The sequence below is a fragment of the Mobula birostris genome, chromosome 3, assembly GCF_030028105.1.
Source record: "Mobula birostris isolate sMobBir1 chromosome 3, sMobBir1.hap1, whole genome shotgun sequence".
Lineage (NCBI taxonomy): Eukaryota > Metazoa > Chordata > Chondrichthyes > Myliobatiformes > Myliobatidae > Mobula > Mobula birostris.
The window spans coordinates 151,886,943-151,907,294 of NC_092372.1; the positions used below are offsets into that span (position 1 = coordinate 151,886,943).

The window sequence follows — 20,352 nt, forward strand, 5'->3', positions numbered from 1 at the left end:
TCTCAAGGACCTTTCACCCCTTAGCATTGCCTTTTATTGTCTCTGCCCTGTTGGCTGAAGGCGCTTCATCCAGGCCTTTGTCATATTCAGTTTTAACTGTCCCATTTCTGTCCTCTTCACCTTCTTCCACCCTTCATTGATATCATCTTTTATAACTCCACTGCTATTACTGAAACCCATTCAAATCTTGTATTCCCATTATCTCAGTTCTTGCCAGATTCTATCAAGTGGCTACCTTAATCTGTAGCAATCTTACCGTAATATCACAAAATTCTTCATAACCAACAAAGTACTTTTGAAGTGTACTTGGTTTGTAACTGTAGTTAATATGCACAGTGTAATACTGCAAGTAGCAGTGTATAGGGGGGAAAACACTCTTTGAGAGTGCCTGGTGGCTCAGCACTTCACAGCTGTAGTGACCAAGGCTCAATCCTGATGTCCATTGCACATTCTTACTTTACTGTATCGGTTTCCTCTGCGTGCTTCAGTTTTCCCTTTCATCCAAAGATGTGTGACTTGGTAGGTTACGGTGACTGTTGGTGGTTGTCCCAGTGTGCAAGTGAGTGAATAAAGTGGGCTAGTGTAAGTGGATACCTCTAGTGACAACTCAACTACACTATTGCACCTTTGACAGTACTTAACTACCTCAGCAGTATATGCTTGTATTTGTGGACGGTAACTAATCAGATTTGTGAATGTGAGGTAAGGTTGCAGTCACAGGGTTGTAATTGACACCAGTTATTATGTGGCCCCATTGAACCAGGATTTCGAGCAGAACAAGATTCGAGCGGTTGGTGTTTCGGATATGTCAGTTGCTTGCTTGTCACCATATAATCTTTTAAATTCCTCGTTATTGCTGTGCATTACTATGTCTAACATTCATCTTTTTAACAGACGGATAGCAGATGCTTTAAATATTAACCCTGCCTCAGACCCATTTCACACTCGCAGTTTAGGATCCAAGTACAGTGACAGTCTGAAGGAAGATGCAAAGTAAGCAAAATCAAATTGATTATCTGCATTGAAATGAAGTATAGATATGCAAGAACCAATGGTAGAACTATACTTGGATGTGTAATATCCTGACTATAAAACAGATGGGTTCATGTGTCTATGATTATTAGTAAGTTAAACAATGTTCTTAGCTAAATCTCTAACATAGCTCGGAATGGAAGAAAATACTGACTTTAATCTGTTCTTTTCACAAGTTGCCTGTGTAAAGTCTTTGTGAAACCACTTGCAGAATTCTGAACAACCTCTTAAAACTATTTGACTTTAAATTATTGTGAATCTGATAGGTGTAAACAAAACAATCTGTTTTGTATTGGATTTCCATCTTTTTTTCCTTGTATCTTTTTAAAACAATGTGACTTTCCCCTGTGTATTGGGAAATGAGAACATTTCTCGCCATTGACAACAACGCCTAGTATTGGTATGCATATACAGTGCCTTGAAAAAGTATTCAGCCCCTTACAGCAATTTTCCCATTTCGCTGTCTCATTTTATAAATTTAAAATGTATTGAAGTAGGATTTTGAGCTGATCTACAAAGTATTCTGCATCATGTCAAATTGAAAGAAAAATTTCAAAACCTGTCAACAAATCATTAAAAGTTAAAGACCAAAATTGTAAGACTGGATAAGTATTCTTCCATTTGTAATTACACTAAATTTCCTCAGGTGCAATGCCATATATTATACGAACTCACCTGTTTTGTTGATATAGAAGGTTGGAGGATTACCTGAATAAATCCCTCCCTCTTTCTTTAAGGTCCAACATAGACCAAACCAAAATGAAGACAAAGGTGCATTCAAGGCAAGTCAGGAAAATGGTAGTGAAGCACAAATCTGGGGAAGGGTTCATTGACTTTAGTTCGGCATTCAATACTGTGATCCCCTCCAAGCTGATTGCCAAACTTTGCCAGCTTGGTATTAGCTCATCCCTTTGCAATTGGACCTTGGACTTTCTGATTAACAGACCCCAATCAGTTAAGTTAGACAACCTCTCCTCCTCCACTCTTACTCTGAACACCAGCGTGCCTCAAGGCTGTGTGCTGAGCCCTCTTCTGTACTCCCTTTTCACCTATGACTGCGTTCCTGTACATGGTTCTAAGTCCATAATCAAGTTCGCAGATGACACCACAGTGGTTGGCCTGATCAGAGGGGATGACGAGACGGCCTACAGAGACAAGATCCAGCACTTGGCTGCATAGTGTGCCGACAACAACCTGGCCCTTAATGCCCAGAAGAGCAAGGAGATCATTGTGGACTTCAGGCATGCTAGGAGCCACATTCAAGTCCCCATCTACATCAACAGAGCTGTAGTGGAGCGTGTATCAAGCTTCAAATTCCTTGGTGTCCACATTTCCAAGGATCTCACCTGGTCCCTGAACTCCTCCATCCTGGTCAAAAAGACGCAATAGTGCCTTTATTTCCAGCACTAGCTCTGTCCGCCAGAGAAAGCAGGATCTCCCAGTGGCCACACATTTTAATTCCACATCCCATTCCCATTCTGACATGTCTATCCACGGCCTCCTCTACTGTAAAGATGAAGCCACACTCAGGTTGGAGGAACAACACCTTATATTCCATCTGGGTAGCCTGCAACCTGATGGCATGAACATTGACTTCTCCAACTTCCGCTAATGCCCCACCTCCCCCTCGTACCCCATCCATTATTTATGTACACAACACACATCAAAGTTGCTGGTGAACGCAGCAGGCCAGGCAGCATCTGTAGGAAGAGGTGCAGTCGACGTTTCAGGCCGAGACCCTTCGTCCGGACTAACTGAAGGAAGAGTGTACACACATTCTTTCTCTCACTCTCCTTTTTCTCCCTCTGTCTCTCTGACTATACCCCTTGCCCATCCTCTGGGTTTTCCCCCCCTCCCCCTTTTTCCTTCTCCCTGGGCCTCCTGTCCCATGATCCTCTCATATCCCTTTTGCCAATCACCTGTCCAGCTCTTGGCTCCATCCCTCCCCCCCTGTCTTCTGCCATCATTTTGGATCTCCCCCTCCCCCTCCCATTTTTAAATCTCTTACTAACTCTTCCTTCAGTTAGTCCTGACGAAGGGTCTCGGCCTGAAACATCGACTGTACCTCTTCCTAGAGATGCTGCCTGGCCTGCTGCGTTCACCAGCAACTTTGATGTGTGTTGCATGAAGAAAGCTCATCTCTGTCCCAGAATACTGATGGACTTTTACCGCTGTACCTTTGAGAGCATACTTACCAACTGCATCACAGTGTGGTATGGCATTTGTCCTGTATCAGACCACAAAGCACTCCAGTGTCTGGTGAAAACTGCCCAGCGGATTATCGGCACCCAATTGCCCACCATTGAGAACATCTACCATAAACGCTGCCTGGGCAGGGTGAAAAGCATTATCAGGGATGCATCTCACCCTAACCATGGACTTTTTAATCTCCTCCCATCTGGTAGGCGCTACAGGAGCCTGTGCTCCCGCACCAACAGCACGGAAGAGCTTCTTCCCTGAGGCTGTGACCCTTCCTAAACTCACGTCACAGCGCGAAGCACTATTGCACCCATATTGTATTGTCCCAGTACTTTTATATTTGTGTGCTGTAGCACTTACTTTTTATTCGCAGTTATTTTGTAAATAACACTATTCTTTGCATTTCTGATCATATGCTAACTGCATTTCATTGGTTTTGTATCTGCACTCGGCACAATGACAATAAAGTTGAATCTAATCTAACTTAATGACCATCTCAAAGTGGGGAAAAATATGAAACTCCAGCCACACCGCCTCAGTCAGGCCACCTCTCTAAACTTAGTCGTTGGAGAAGAATGACACTTTGAGTGAGCTATATAAGTCAGTAGCTGCAACTGAAATAAAGTTCATGACTCCATAATCGCTTTAAAAAGGGTATTTATGGAAGAGTGGTAAGGAAGAAGCCCTGGCTTTTTAAAAAAAAAAGAGCATATCCTTGCCTGTAAAGACCTTGCAAAGTGTCACTTAGAAGATACTATAAAGATGTGGAAGAAGGTTTTGTGGTTGGATGAGACTAAAGTGGAACATTTTGGTCTCCATGCTAAGTGGTACATGTGACGTGAATTTAATACTGCACATCAGCCAGGAAACACTATCCCTACTGTAAAGTATGGTGGACATAGCATTATGCTATTTTAATGCTTTTTAGCAACAGGAACTGGAAATCTGGTCAGGATTGATGGGAAGAAGAATGCTGCTAAATACAGAGAGATCCTGGATTAAAGCCAGCTAGCCTCTGCCAGAAGGTTTAAATTGGGAGGAAACTTGCCTTTCAGCAGGACAACAACGTAAAACACAATACCAGAGCACCCATGGAATGGCTTCAAATGAAGAAAATTGTTCTCGAGTCGCCCAGTCAGAATTCTTCCATTAACATCTCTGGCAAGACCTCAAGATTGCTGTCTACTGCTGCTCCACAACTATCCTGCTGCATCTTGAGCAATATTGCAAGGAAAAATGAGGAAATCTTCCTCCATCAAATTGTGTAAGGCTAACAGAGACAAATCCAAAATGTCTTCTGGCAACAATAGCTGTGAGAGGTGGATCAACTAAGTACTGAGCTAAGGGAGATGAATACTTTTGAATTGCTGACATTTCTGCTTTTGAATTTTTAGTTTTTCATGCTTTACAATTTTCAAAGCTTCAAAACAGGTTTAAAGGTTCATTTATTATCAAAGTATACAATTCTGAAATTCTTCTTCTCCAGGTAGCCAAGAAACCAAGAAAGAAAACAACAGCAGGATGATCATCAATCCCCAAATACCTCCTCCCCACACAAAAAACGAACAAAAACAGAATAGGCTCATCAAACCCCAAATCCTCCTCCCCTGCACACAAGGTTAAAAAAATGATTTAAAAAATGTTTATAGACCAAGTCTACATCCAAACCGCAGAAAACATGGGTAACATTTTCTGGGCACAACTGCAGGTCTTTCCCTCTGTGTAGCAGAGTGAGCCTAGCAGCAATCAAAAGGTAGTCTTCCCTCTCCACAGTAGAGTGATACCCGAGTGATTAAAGGCAGTCTCCCTCTCCATAGCAGAGCGACCTCACCAACGTTCAAAAGGCAGGCAGCCTGCGCTCACCTTCTGCATTCACCTCTATGTCTCAATCTTCCTTGTCGCTTTAGTCCGAGAACGCTGAAAGCTCTAATCAGTGAAATTGAGTGGAACATCAGCATAAGGTTCACGCATGCTGCCTCTGTCTCCTGGAATCCTCTCAGTCTGCAGAGTGCTGGAACACCCAAACGATCTCCAAATTGCAAATTATAGGCTCCAGCTGTTCCAGAGACATATTCAAGATGAAACACAAACGTAAAAGACTTAAAAGAAGTGAATGATCTATGCAGAAGATGTCGACGGAAGGAGTGTTGTACGCAGGCGCCATCTTGACCCTGTATCCCTGTTTTTTGGACTCCATTATGAATTTTAAAAAATTACGTGATTCATAAATTAAGATTCTCAATTAAATTGATCAAGTTCCCTGTTTGTAATACTCATTTATGTTATCGAAGGGTTGGGGCTGAATATTTTTACAAGACACTGTAATTGAATCTGCTCATGTTATTGTGAGATGTCTATTTAGTGCTATTACCAATAATTTTTTTATATATATAAATAGCACCAAATAGACATTCCACAATTGAAATGGGTCTTTCAACATTGTTTCTTAACTGATTTCTTCAATAAAATGGAAAAGATTTTAAAAAATTATTGTCTTCTGAGTAGAGAGCTCAGACAGTTTTCCTGTTCTGTACTGTGTTGAATGATTTGGGAAAATGCTATAAATTGTGAATAACTAGGATTGATGTAATTGCTTTGTGTTTGTGTTGAAATATGGATGGGTACAACTTTCTGATAGATTAATATGAGATGGTGAATAGCTATATGAAAAAATAGTCCATGAGCAATGGAAGGCATAAACCTGGTTTTGTTGATTAAAAGCTATTTAATTATATACATGGTGCACTTAGCTATTAGGTCTTTAAGTATATGGATTAATATGTTTATTAATGTGTGCTTAAGTTATGTATTTTCTTTATGACTGTAGGAAAGATTTAAAGTTTGTGACTGAAGTGGAAGAAGAAATTAAGGCTCTGGTAGAAGCTGTCAATAAGGTTAGTTCACCGACTAATAAATTGCCTTTATTATTAAAATGCTCACACATTTATCTTGCCTGAATGCTCAATGCAGAAAGGCAGATAGAATAAAGTGATTGTCTGGGACAAAGCTACACAAAACAAGAAAACATTACCTGTGTTATTCAATATTGACCACTGCTCTTTTGGAAATTTTCACTCAGCAGGATGGTGGTATATTTTAGTCATAATTGGATTAATTAGGTCCACCTAAATGGCGGATGATGGTTGAAAAGGAGTGGAAATAACATTAGTCTTTTGTATGATTTCTGCCGCAATGCAGTATTATTTATTTAATAGATACAAGAATGCTGGAGGAACTCAGCAAATCAGACAGCATCTATGGAGGAGAAAAAACAGTGGACATTTTGGGCTGAGATCCTTCATCAGATCATCATCAAGCAGATGTGCTAAACTCCCATTTTAGTTTAAGCTTCTGCTTTAGTGCCTGGGAGTTGCTTCATCTAAAAGTATTTGGGGGAAACTGGTCTTTTAAGTTTCTGTTTATTCTTCGGGATTCAAGGCAAGTTTCAAGAGAATATTAAATGTTTTGCTGGAGAAAGAGAAAATAGAATAATACTCTCATCTTTTTCCTATGGATGTAGTTAAAAATCTGCAAAATTGTAATCCTGTTAGTCTGAGGATTACAGCAATATTTCCATTCTTCCCTCCAATTGAAAAGGCTGCCAAGTCAAAGTATACCAGTAAAGATAAACATCTTTAGCATGAATTATTTTTGTGACAATATTAAATATTTTCCTTTGTTTAAAAAAAACTTTAAGGGCAAGCAGCAGAAGAAAAGTCGTTGCTATCCCCCTATGAACAGGGACCACCGCAGAATCATTCATGAGCTGGCTGAAGTCTATGGTGTTGAAAGTGTCAGCTATGATAGTGAGCCCAAGCGCAATGTTGTTATCACTGCTGTGAAGTAAGTATGAGGAAGCTATTATGGACTTTGGGGGGGAGTGTTCTGCTGTTCACGTGTGTGATATAGAGGGAGAAATTTGACTCAGTGGGAAAGTTATTTAAGTTTCCTTTAGGAGAACAAATCCAGATTACTTTATACGATATCTAAAGATTTTATCAGTCACTGTTGAGGTTGAGCCCGCAACTGAAAACTGACTTAATTTTAGAAGTAAGTAATGATTTAATTAAGAGCCTTCAGGAAGATAGTTCAAAATGGGAAATGAAGGTAAAGGGTTGAAGTACATACCACAACAACAGTAGAAATTGGATGCATAAGTCACCTGGCAGCAATGAATTATCAAGTTTCCTATCTACAGTGCTTGAAGATACTTGTTGAAAAAGTAAAGCAGTTAGAAAGGAAGTCTTCATATTTTAAAACTACATTTCCTAAACGCATTTAATTTGTAGGCAGTAATTTATCACCATTAAATTTTAGTTTTTTAGTTGATAATGTGCTGAAAACCGCCACATGATATGAAATTGTAGTAGTTCAATTAATTTTATTCATTTACACTCATATGAGTACCCCCGAGTCATAGTTATCTGATCCAAACTGTTGCAGTTTTTCTTTCTTTCATTGTTTGAATGATTTCAATAGATTATTCTTATTCCCAGAGGAAAATCGATATGTCCAAATGTTTCACTGACTACTGTGATAGAGCGAGAGATGGTAACAAGACCACCACCGCCAATTGCCCACTACAGGCAACAGGTTCCCAAGTAAGTAGCATGTGCAGTTGTAATCTACCAACTGTAATTTTACCAATAAATTTTTTTGTGCTCAAAACCAAGTTAAATCTTAAAGAAAAACGTAATTATGTAAAATCTATTCTTTCTTTGGAACCTCTGAAATTAACATAATTGAAATGAAGTATGAATCCCAAAGAGGACGTCAATGAACTAGGTAGGCTAGACGTCCCTTCCAGCACTATACCAAAGAAGCCAATGCCATCATGTTTACAGCCAGCAGCTCGAAGTTCAACATTCTTTCAGTTTTAACTGTTTAGTTGAACTCTCACCTGATCCTATCTTCAGTCAAATCATAGCATTATACAAGGGCTAGGGACACAGATTCAAGTTATAGGCAAGAGACAGAGAATGCAGGGAAAGCTTTTTTTTTAAAAACAATCTGGAACTTGCTGTCTATGGGATGATGGAAATGGAGAATGAATTTCTAAGGGAAAGTGGATAAGCACTGGAAAAACTAGGAAAAATAATGAGCAATGCTACAGAGATAGAGCAAAACAAATAGAATTTACTAGACTGGTCGATGGAAACCCAAGGTGGACTCAGTGGACCAAAGCAAACTCCTGCATTCTAGTATTGGAGAGGTAGCTGCCTTTCATCACAGTGGAAGCTGAAAATGCAAATTAACGTTGAACGTCGAACAGTACAGGCCTTCAGCCCACAGTGTTGTGCCAACCCATATAAACCTTCTCCATGATCAATCTAACCCTTCCCTCCTACACAGCATCTCCATTTTTCTTACATCTATGTGCCTGTCTAAGAGCCTCTTAAACAGCCTCTACCACCACCTTCTGCAGTCCATTTCAGGTACTTACCAGTCTGTGTTTTAAATAAATAAATAAATATCTCTAACATCTCCCCTAAACTTTTCTTCAATCAATTTAAGCAGCAATCTTCAATCTCCACTCCCCCCACCCCACTAATGAAGGCCAGCTCATCATTCACCGCCTTCACCACCTATGCCTCTGTTCCTCTACACTGCTAAGAATCTGCCATTGATCTTGTACTCTGCCTTCAAGTTCAATTTCCCAGATTGTTTTCCATCTGACATTTTTCTGCCCTGCTCTACATCCTGTCCACGTCTCATGATAACCTTCCACACTATCCCCAACACCTCCAACCTTTGTTCCATCAACATTCCTTCACTTCCTCATCTAAGTAATTTATAATGATCTCACAGAGCAGGTGTCCCAGAATAGATCCCTGCAGTGCACTAGTTTCTCTGCCTGCTCTGGACAAGCAAGTTCTTAATCCACACCGCCAAGTTTCTGTGGATCCTGTTCCTCATAGCTTTCTGGACGAGCCTCCCATGGGGAAACTTGTAAAGTGTACCTGTAAAATCCATAGATACCACTCTACCTTAATCAATTTGTTTTGCTTCACCTGCCCGGCATGACCTGCCCTTCAAAGTCATGCTAACTATCATAAGCAGAGAATGCCAACAACCAATGATGAAGTACTGTGTACTTTGATCACTTTCCCAACACCAGTTTAAACACAGGCTTAAATACACAAACCCTTAATCAATTCTTAAGAACAGTTACACAGCATTCAGCAAATCCTGGACAAGTCCCCACAAATGTAACACCCTCACCAAGCTCACATGCAAACTTGGTTTGTTAGCTGGCTGTGCTAACATCCATGGGACTTAGACGTGAGAAGGCTACCTTTCTTAATATACATCTAGGGTCAGTATGATTTGGGTTCAACCAAACAGGCAAGTTTGGATGTTTCAATTAACAGAACCCTAATTTGAGTGAATGCTGTGTAAATACTGCCCATACACAATTATCATTCGGCAAGAAATAACAGATCATGCACCACATACAATTATAAAGAAAGTGTGTTCACTAATTTCTGAAAAAAGTGCCCATTACAATTAAACCAGTCTAGATATGCACGTGCGTTGGAACTGGTGGTGTCCAAAAGCTGGGTGTAACCATTACTTATGGTGCTGAATTCTCACCACCGATCACCAGTAGAACTTCCCATCTTGCACTCCTGTCATCTTGCAAATCACTCCTTGTGATCACATCTTCTCATAGGATAGAATCCTATGGCCTGTCTTCCTGATCTTCTCTCATCTCCCGCCAAAAAGACCAGGAACCCACCAGTGTCCACCCAGTTCTGTCTAGAACCTTCTCCCAGTTCCACCATCCTGACACAACTATCCTAATTTAAACATCATAGCCCCTTATCTTCAGCTGAAACCAAGCAATTCTACCAGCAAGACATGCTGTTTTTACAGCAGGCCACTAAATAAAATGCCCTAAAGCATTTGCAGTAAAAATCTCAACCAGGGCATTACCCTAATTAAAGACTAATGCTTCTCCAAATGCTTGTAAATCCTGCCTCCAAGAGCGCTCTCCGATATTTTAGATTAGATTAGGTTATGAGGACACGCAGTCCTCTTTTATTGTCATTTAGTAATGCATGCATTAAGAAATGATACAATATTCCTCTGGTGTGATATCAACAGAAACACAGGACAGACCAAGACTGAAAAACTAACAAAACCACATAATTATAACATATAGTTACAACAGTGCAACAATACCATAACTTGATGAAGAACAGGCCATGGCACAGTAAAAAAGTTCAAAGTCTCTCAGAAGTTCCACATCTCATGCAGACAGGAGAAGGAAGAAAACTCTCCCTGCCATGCCGGACCACAGTCCGACTCTGAGTCATCCAAAAACTTCAAGCTCCAATCAGCCCTCCCGACACGGAGTACCGAGCACCATCTCTGCCGCACGCTTCAACCTCACCCTCGGTCGCCAGCAGCAGGCAAAGCCAGGGATTTTGGGGCCTTCCCTCCGGAGATTCTCGATCGCACAGTTGCAGCGGCAGCAAACCAGGCATTTCAGAAGTTTCTCCCGATGTTCCTCTGTGCCTTCTCACGTCTGTCTTCATCAAATCTCACGTCTGTCTTCATCAAATTTTGCGCACCATTAACGGAAGACGCACTGGTCTGGAATTCCCAGATTTATCTGTTACCCTTCTTGAACAATGGAACAACATTTGCAATCCTCCAATCCTTTCGTACCACTTATATGGCTAGGGAGAATGCAAAGATCCTCATCAATCCCTTCGCTTGCTTTCAGAGTAACCTGAGGTATATCCTGTCAGGTCCCAGGGATTTGCCTATCTTAATGTTATTCAGAAGCTAAGTATGCTCCAACACTATGCTGACCTCACATTCATCAAAGTCCCTTTCCCTAGTGAACACTGAAGCAAGGTATTCATTAAGGATCTCACCTACCTCCTCTACCTCCAGGCACGATTTCCTCTTTATCCCTGAGCAGTCCTACCCTCACTTGATCTCCACATAAATGTAGAATGCTTTGGATTTCTGTTGAATCCTACTTGCCAAGGCCTCATCAAGCCCCCTTCTAGCTCTCCTAACACAGTTCTTAAGCTCCTTCCTGGCTATGTTATAATTCTCAGCAGCCTTACCCATGTTTTATTTACTTCCTAAATCTTAGCTATGCTTCCTCCTTCCCCTTAACTAAATGTTCCAACTCTCTTGACGACCATGCCATCCTTTCCCTCAGTGGGACAAACCTATCCAGAACCTCATGCAAGTGCTCCCTCAAAAATCTCCACATTTCCCTAAGAACATCAGGCTCCCAAGTTCCTGCCTAATACCATCATAATTAGACTTCCCCCAATTAAATACTTCCCCATATCATCTACTCTTATCCTTGTCCATGGCTATGCTAAAGATCGAGGTTGTGGTCGCTATCTCCAAAATGCTCGTCCACACAGAGGTCTGTCACCCGGTCAGATTCATTGGGCTAGTATCAGATCTGGTAGCTCTCCTGGAGCTGAACCATCCACATACTGAGTCAGGAATCCTTCTTGGGTATACCTAACAAAATCTGCTCCATCTGATCCTCCTGCACTATGGAGGTGCCTATCAATATTAGGGAGTTTAAAGTTGCCCACAACAACAACCCTGTTATTTTTGCATGTTTTCGACATCTGCCTATTCATCTGCGCCTCAGTGTCCCAGTAGAGGGTCTATAGAATACTCACAACGGAGTGGTTACTCCCTTTCTGTTTCTGGCTTCAACCCACACTGACTCAGTAGATAATTCCTCCATAATGTCCTCACTATGCAAATGTGATTCTTCTCTCGATTAGCAGTGCCATCCCCATCCCTCTTTACACCTCATCTAAATCCCAGAACATAAAGCAACCATTCCTGCTCTTGCCCAGCCAAGTCTCTGTAATGACCACAACATCGTAGTAACAACTACTGATCTATGCTGTTCACCCTTATTAATATTTCTCACATTCATCTCATCCAACTGACTGCATCTATGCCCTATCCTTCCTCAGTCTCTGCACATTGATCTACTTTTAAACCAACTGCTCCATCACCTGACCTTACACTGGTTTCCATCCCCCTGGCAACCTTGTTTAAACCCAACCCAAGAGCTCTAGCAAACTTGTTGGCGAGGACATTAGCCCCTCTCAAGTTCAGATGTAACCATCCCTTTAAGTACAGATCATTCCTTCCTCAGAGGAGATGCAAGTGATATACAATGTGGGTACTAATGTTACCCTGAGTTCTAACTGCTCACCCTCCCCATTAATCCCCATTGTGTACTTTATTTGAAACACCTGATGACCCTAGCACCTGGGAGGCAACATACCATCCATATGTTTCATTCTCGACCAGAATCTTCTATCTTTTCCCCTAACCAATGAATCTGGTCTCACTATCGGATTCCTCTTCTCCCCCTTCTCTTTTAAGCTAAGATTCAGTGCCAGAGACCTGGCCAGAAAATCTGTGGTTTTTCCCTGTTAGGTCATTTTCACACACCAACCCCCCCCCCAACAACAGTAAATTTGTTTTTGACGATAATTTCCTCAAGGCTAGCCTGCAATGTCTGCCTGTTCCCTTTCCTTCTGGCAGTCACCAAGCTACCTGCAACCGTAGTGTGAGACTACCTCCCTGTAACTCTAATCTATCAATCCCTCAGCCTCCTGCGTGATCCAATCAGTTCTACTTCTCTAATGTGGTCTGTAAGGAACCGCAACCAGATGAACTTCTTGCAGGTGTAGTTATCAGGGACACTGGAGGTCTCACAGATTTCCCACATACTACATGCAAAGCATACACTTACCTCTGCCATTCCTACTGCTCTAACTGTACAGTACAGAAGACACCTCACCTTAGCCTCTGTTCACCCTAACCTCCAAACCAAAGAGTCGACACATCACCCTCACATGGCACTTCCTCACAGCAGGATTGCAACCAAAACCCTACCTGTTGCTACCTTTGCCTTCTGCCTGAAGCCTTTTTCTTAAGGAGCTGTCTCCCCACACCTGGGCCACTAACTCTGCTTCATAAGGAGCCTCTTGATCCAAAGCCTCAGCTTTCTACTCTTAACAGTGGCCTACTTGCACAGCCAAATCCCTCCAAATGGCCACTCTGTATGACCCTACCTTATTGGTATTGGGTGCTGTTGATTAGCCAATCAGTTATTAACTAACAAATTCCAAATGTGCCTCTTTTAAGGTCCTGTTCAGTGAAGTGCATTACTGAACACTCATAAGAGAGTGCCAAGGTCTACCAACACACATCAAAGTTGCTGGTGAACACAGCAGGCCAGGCAGCATCTGTAGGAAGAGGTGCAGTCGACGTTTCAGGCGGAGACCCTTCATCAGGACTAACTGAAGGAAGAGTGAGTGAGGGATTTGAAAGTTGGAGGGGGAGGGGGAGATCCAAAATGATAGGAGAAGACAGGAGGGGGAGGGATGGAGCCAAGAGCTGGACAGGTGATTGGCAAAAGGGGATACGAGAGGATCATGGGATAGGAGGTCCGGGAAGAAAGACGGAGGGGGGGGGGGACCCAGAGGATGGGCAAGGGGTATATTCAGAGGGACAGAGAGCGAAAAAAGAGAGTGAGAGAAAGAATGTGTGCATAAAAATGAGTAACAGATGGGGTACGAGGGGGAGGTGGGGCATTAGCGGAAGTTAGAGAAGTTGATGTTCATGCCATCAGGTTGGAGGCTACCCAGACGGAATATAAGCTGTTGTTCCTCCAACCTGAGTGTGGCTTCATCTTTACAGTAGAGGAGGCCGTGGATAGACATGTCAGAATGGGAATGGGATGTGGAATTAAAATGTGTGGCCACTGGGAGATCCTACTTTCTCTGGCGGACAGAGCGTAGATGTTCAGCGAAGCGGTCTCCCAGTCTGCGTCGGGTCTCGCCAATATATAAAAGGCCACATCGGGAGCACCGGACGCAGTATATCACCCCAGTCGACTCACAGGTGAAGTGTTGCCTCACCTGGAAGGACTGTTTGGGGCCCTGAATGGTGGTAAGGGAGGAAGTGTAAGGGCATGTGTAGCACTTGTTCCGCTTACACGGATAAGTGCCAGGAGGGAGATCAGTGGGGAGGGATGGTACACGGATAAGTGCCAGGAGGGAGATCAGTGGGGAGGGATGGTACACGGATAAGTGCCAGGAGGGAGATCAGTGGGGAGGGATGGGGGGTTCCCGATGTGGCCTTTTATATATTGGTGAGACCCGACGCAGACTGGGAGACCGCTTTGCTGAACATCTACGCTCTGTCCGCCAGAGAAAGTAGGATCTCCCAGTGGCCACACATTTTAATTCCACATCCCATTCCCATTCTGACATGTCTATCCACGGCCTCCTCTACAGTAAAGATGAAGCCACACTCAGGTTGGAGGAACAACACCTTATATTCCGTCTGGGTTGCCTCCAACCTGATGGCATGAACATCGACTTCTCTAACTTCCACTAGGCCCCACCTCCCCCTCGTACTCCATCTGTTACTTATTTTTATACACACATTCTTTCTCTCACTCTCCTTTTTCTCCCTCTGTCCCTCTGAATATACCTCTTGCCCATCCTCTGGGTCCCCCCCCCCCCACCGTCTTTCTTCCCGGACCTCCTGTCCCATGATCCTCTCGTATCCCCTTTTGCCAATCACCTGTCCAGCTCTTGGCTCTATCCCTCCCCCTCCTGTCTTCTCCTATCATTTTGGATCTCCCCCTCCCCCTCCAACTTTCAAATCCCTCACTCACTCTTCCTTCAGTTAGTCCTGACGAAGGGTCTCGGCCTGAAACGTCGACTGCACCTCTTCTTACAGATGCTGCCTGGCCTGCTGCGTTCACCAGCAACTTTGATGTGTGTTGCTTGAATTTCCAGCATCTGCAGAATTCCTGTTGTTTGCCAAGGTCTACCTTCTTGATTCTCCCACACCTCAGTCCAAGTCCTGATGTATTTTCAATGCTTAGACAATTAGCTTCACACTTGGTATAATAATCTGTATTTAGGATAGTCATCTTTTGCACACTTCTCTCAGAATGTGATGTCTTGCTGAGAATCCTATGATAACAGATGTTGCTAGATGTAGTAGAAGAGTGTTTAAGGTCCTTACAATCTTTGATTTCAGTTATTAGACTCTTCTGGGCAGCCCTTCATTTTGTATGCTCAACTAAATCTTGGTTCTTTCCAATTTCCATAGTGAAATTCATTGAATCTTTCATTGATTTTGTTCTTTGGATTTATTGCCCACAAAAAAATAAATCTCAGGATTGCATATGGTGACATACAGTGCCTATAAAACATATTCATCATCTCCCCCCCCCGCCCCCAGAGGTTTTCTTGTCTTATTATTTCACAACATTAAATATCAGTGGATTTAATTTGGCTTTTTTTGACATTCATCAACAGAAACAGACACTTTTGTGTCAGTGAATTTGTAAATTAATTACAAATATAAAATGCAAAATAATTGATTGCATAAGTATTCACTCCCCTTTCTCTTCCCCACCCCCCCCCCTTAATATGACACACCAAATCATCACTGGTGCAGTCACAAACAAGAGAAAATCTGCAGATGCTGGAAATCCAAGCAACACACGCATAGAAAATGCTGGAGGAACTCAGCAGACCAGGCAACATCTACTGAAAAAAGCTCAGTCAACGTTTCGATGCTGCCTGGTTTACTCGTGCAGCCAATTGGTTTTGGAAGTGACATAATTAGTTAAATGGAGATCTGATTTTGGAGACTTGTGTGCAGTCAAGGTGTTTCAATTGATTATAGTAAAAATACAGCTGTATCTGGAAGGTCTAACTGCAGGTGTGTCAGTATCCTTGCAGAAGCTACACCATGAAAACAAAAGAACACTCCAAGTAACTGTGAAAAGGTTATTGAAAAGCATAAGCCAAGTGATGGATATAAGAACCTTTCCAAATCACTGCATATCCCTTGGAGTACGGTTAAGTCAATTGTCAAAAAATGGAAAGAATATGCCACAGCTGTAATTCAGCCAAGAGCTGGCTGTCCTCAAAAACTGAGTGACCAGACAAGAAGGGGCCTAGGGAGGGAGACAACCAAGAGATCTATGACAGCTCTGGAGGAGTTACAAGCTTCAGTGGCTGAGATGCAGGAGACCGAACATAAAACAAGTGTTGCCCAGGTGCTTCATCAGTTGCTGCTTTATGGGAGAGTGACAAAGAGAAAGCCACTGTTGAAAAAAACTCAATGAAATCTCAGCTATAGTTTGCCAGAAGCTAGGTGGGAGATTCTGAAGTCAGCTGGAAGAAAGTTCTATGGTCAGATGAAACCAAAGTAGAGCTTTTTGGCTATCAGATTTAAACGCTGTGTTTGGCATAACCCAAATACAACACTACATCAAGTATACATCTTGAAGCATGGTGGCTGCATCATACTGTGGGGATACTTCACTGCAGCAGACCTTAGAAGGCTTGTGAAGGTAGAGGGTAAAATGAATGCAGCAAAATACAGGGAAATCCTGAAGGAAAACCTGATAGTCTGCAAGAGAACTGCAAATTGGGAGAGATTTGGTTTCTAGCAAGACAGTGACCTCAAGCATAAAGCCAGAGCTACACAGAAATGGCTTGAAAACAACAGTTAATGTTAATGCCTGGAGTGGCCAAGTCAGATTCCAGACCTCAATCCAATTCAGATTTTGTGGCTGGACTTGAAAGGGGCTGTTCACTCATGATCTAACAGAGCTTGAGCAGTTTTGTAAAGTAGAACGGGGAAAAATTATAGTGTCCAGATGTGCAAAGTTGTTAGAGACCTATCCACACAGACTCAAGGCTGTAATTGCTGCGAAAGGTGCATCTACTAAATACTGACTTGAAGGAGGTGGATACTTATGCAATCAATTATTGTGTTTTATATTTGTAATTAATTTAGATCACTTTGTAGAGATCTGTTTTTACTTTGACACGAAAGTCTCTTTCTGTTGATCAGTGTCAAAAAAGCCAAATTAAATCCACTGTAATTCAATGTTGTAGAACAATAAAACATGAAAGCTTTCGGGGAGGGGGGTGTGTTGAATACTTTTTATAGGTACTGTGTATGTACTTTGATAATAAATTTACTTTCAGCTCTATAAGGCTAGAGTTTATAGGATCATAGAAAAGCTGCTGCCACAGAAAGATGATCATTTGGGTTATTACCTCTGTGTTGGTTAAAAAATCACCTTGTCCATCGTCCTCCAGGTCACACATCCAAGTCAAATGTGAAGTTTTCTGCTTTGGCCATCCTTTCTAGCTTTGAACTCCAGATCTCCACCAGCTGTGGGATGAAAGAAAATATTCTCTCTTCTCCATTAATACTGCTACCAATTACTGTAAAATCTATACCACCTTGCCCCCCGCCCCCCAAGATTTTGTCACCTTTGTTTGGGAAAAATACCCTTCCTTCCTACTCTATCCAAGCCCTCATATTTTATGCACGTCAATTAAGCTTCCCTTCGATCTCCTGCTCTAAAGCAAACTCCTTGTAAATCTCTTCTGCACTCTCCAGTGTTGTCGTAGTTCTACTCTAGTGTAATCATACTATATGCAGTTCTGAAGTTCTCAAAATGCTGTTTGGCGCCATACCCCCTCCCACCATCATTTCCACATTTTTTTTTTCGTTTTTGAAAAGCCAACCGTAATTTGTTTGTGGAAGAGTTCCATTTAAGGGTTTTAGCTTATTTAGCTGAGGCATCATACAATTTAATGGACTTCATGTATGCTAAGACTTTCTGAAGAATATTTCTTTCTTGTCACTCACTCTGTGAATTTACCCAGAGAATGTCACCTAAACACAGTAAATTTTTCCCGGGGAATTTCACTTGTGCTTTAGCAGATTACATTCAAACAAGTAAATTGAGATTGAAAGATGAGGCTGTAGAAGGGTTTTGAAATGATGAGAAAACTGAGCTGTTGCCCTTTCTTGTTATTCATGCAGGAAATGTGGACATCACTGGCAAAGCTCCCATTTACTGCTTCTGAACTGAGGATTCAGCTAAGAATCAACCATATTTGTGGTTTTGGAATTGGATACAAGATTTCCTCCTTAGCTGATTGCCACTATAGATGAGTGCAGACAGCTGACTAGGTTATTGTGAGATAGCAGCAGAGTTGAATATGTAGGTTTAAAGAAGACGGGAAGACGAAAGCCAAATAGTTGTGTATTAAAATCATACTCACAGATCAATGTTAAATTCTGTAACATGCATGTTACTAAGTTGCAAAATTCTAAACTGCTTTCTGTTATCACCCAGGATTGACAATGGAACATTCAACATGCAAAAGCCATTTAAGGAAGAACCAATCATTGATTACTTTGATGTTCAAGATTAGAAGAATACTTCTTTTTGATTATATTTGGAGTTTGGACCGCACATCCGAAATTAAGGGAAAAGCAGTAACAGATTGAGTAATTAATAACAGAGAGCTGAGGATAATTCGTAGGTTTGGCAATCATAAATTCAGTTCAATAGATGGAACACAATGGAGTGCCATTCCGCTCTGTTGGATATTACAAATGTATGAGAAACAAAAGTGAAAACAGCAACATCTATGGGGTGAAATGTGTACTGTACATTTCTGTCAGCCGTTGTGCTGCAGCTGCAGACAGTGTTGACCCAAGGCTTAACATTGTTTTCTCATTTGATTTGTGCTTTTGATAGAAATCTACTTTAGCACAACATTGTTAAAGGTGGTTGTGTAATCATTGAACTCAATAAAGATGAAATTAATGTGAACATGAATTATACAGTCTGCTAATGCTAACCAGAGATGCAATCCTGGGAATCTAGTTATAAGCAGCTAGAATGAAAGGGTGATCCTTTATTTAAAAATCTCTTCCAGCATTTTCTCAAGTCCATTCATTGCACAATTTTTTTTTAAATGGTGATTCAATAAACCTTATTATGAGCCTTTGCTGAATTGTTAGATGCTAATTACTTCTGAAACAAAAGGCCAGCAAGCAGAAGATAAAACTGTGGAGCATTTGATGTAAGTTGGTATTGTTCTGCTTGAGAACACATTGTATTCTTCAAAATACTTCTGCAAATTATTTAGCTCTGGAAATGTTTTTGTTCATTTAAACAAGTCCACTTCTGTGTGGGTCACTACAGGTGATGTGTTTTGGGGATGCAAATTACCAAAAGCTTTCCCTGTCATCAGCACTTAGACTTTTTGATGGATCTCAATCATTGTAGGTTGTTACATCCCTGTTCAACAATATAAGCCCAGAAGCTGCAAACCACTTATTTCACATAAATATATTTAAAAGGCATTTGATACGATGCCACATAATAGATGTCTGCAAAATTAAAATATCTCTCACTAAAGTGTGAAGTGGCAGTATGGAGACAAAATTGGCTTAGAGTCAGAAAACGAGCAATTTCTCAGCTTTCCATCTTGCATCTTGCAAAGTAAAAATCTTTACGTTACGTCTCCATCTAAATGTGCAATTTATAGTCATTTATAATAGTATGTACAATATAACATATAAATACAGTTGTGTCAGCATGAATTAATCAGTCTGATGGCTTGGTGGAAGAAGCTGTCCCGGAGCCTTTTATCCCGGATGGTAGCAGCTGGAACAGTTTGTGGTTAGGGTGACTCGGATCCCCAATGATCCTTCGGGCCCTTTTTACACTCCTGTCTTTGTAAATGTCCTGAATAATGGGAAGTTCACATCTACAGATGAGCTGGGTTGTCTGCACCACTCTCTGCAGGGTCCTACAATTGAGGGAAGTACAATTCCCATACCAGGCAGTGATGCAGCCAGTCAGGTTGCTCTCAATTCTGCCCCTGTAGAAAGTTCTTAGGATTTGGGGGCCCATACCAAACTTATTCAACCATCTGAGGTGAAAAAGGCACTGTTACGCCTTTTTCACCACACAGCCGCTATGTACAGACCACGTGAGATCCTCGGTGGTGATTATGCCAAGGAATTTAAAGCTGTTCACCCTCTCAACCCCAGATCCATTGATGTCAATAGGAATTAGTCTGACTCCATTCTTCCTGTAGTCCATGATCAGCTTCTTTGTTCATTAGTGAACAGGGCAGAATCTAACATAAGCGTGATATTTGCATGTGAGGTAAAACTAAGCAAAGAATGTAGTAGGAAGCAGGAACACATGAAATAGAGGTAGACAAAAGTTTGCCCTTTCAACAAGATCGTGGT

At 41.7% G+C, this 20,352-nt stretch overlaps 1 protein-coding gene across 1 annotated transcript in view; it reads left to right on the forward strand.

Annotated features, from left to right (window-relative positions):
- Nucleotides 1-18,919, forward strand: part of nfx1 (nuclear transcription factor, X-box binding 1) — a 97,798-nt gene extending 78,879 nt beyond the window's left edge. Inside the window, exons 20-24 of the mRNA XM_072253459.1 lie at nt 895-993; nt 6,059-6,125; nt 6,929-7,074; nt 7,728-7,832; nt 18,437-18,919. Coding sequence (XP_072109560.1) covers nt 895-993; nt 6,059-6,125; nt 6,929-7,074; nt 7,728-7,832; nt 18,437-18,515 — 496 coding nt within the window. The 3' untranslated portion in view covers nt 18,516-18,919. The remainder of the gene's footprint in view (nt 1-894; nt 994-6,058; nt 6,126-6,928; nt 7,075-7,727; nt 7,833-18,436) is intronic.
- Nucleotides 18,920-20,352: the final 1,433 nt, after the last annotated feature.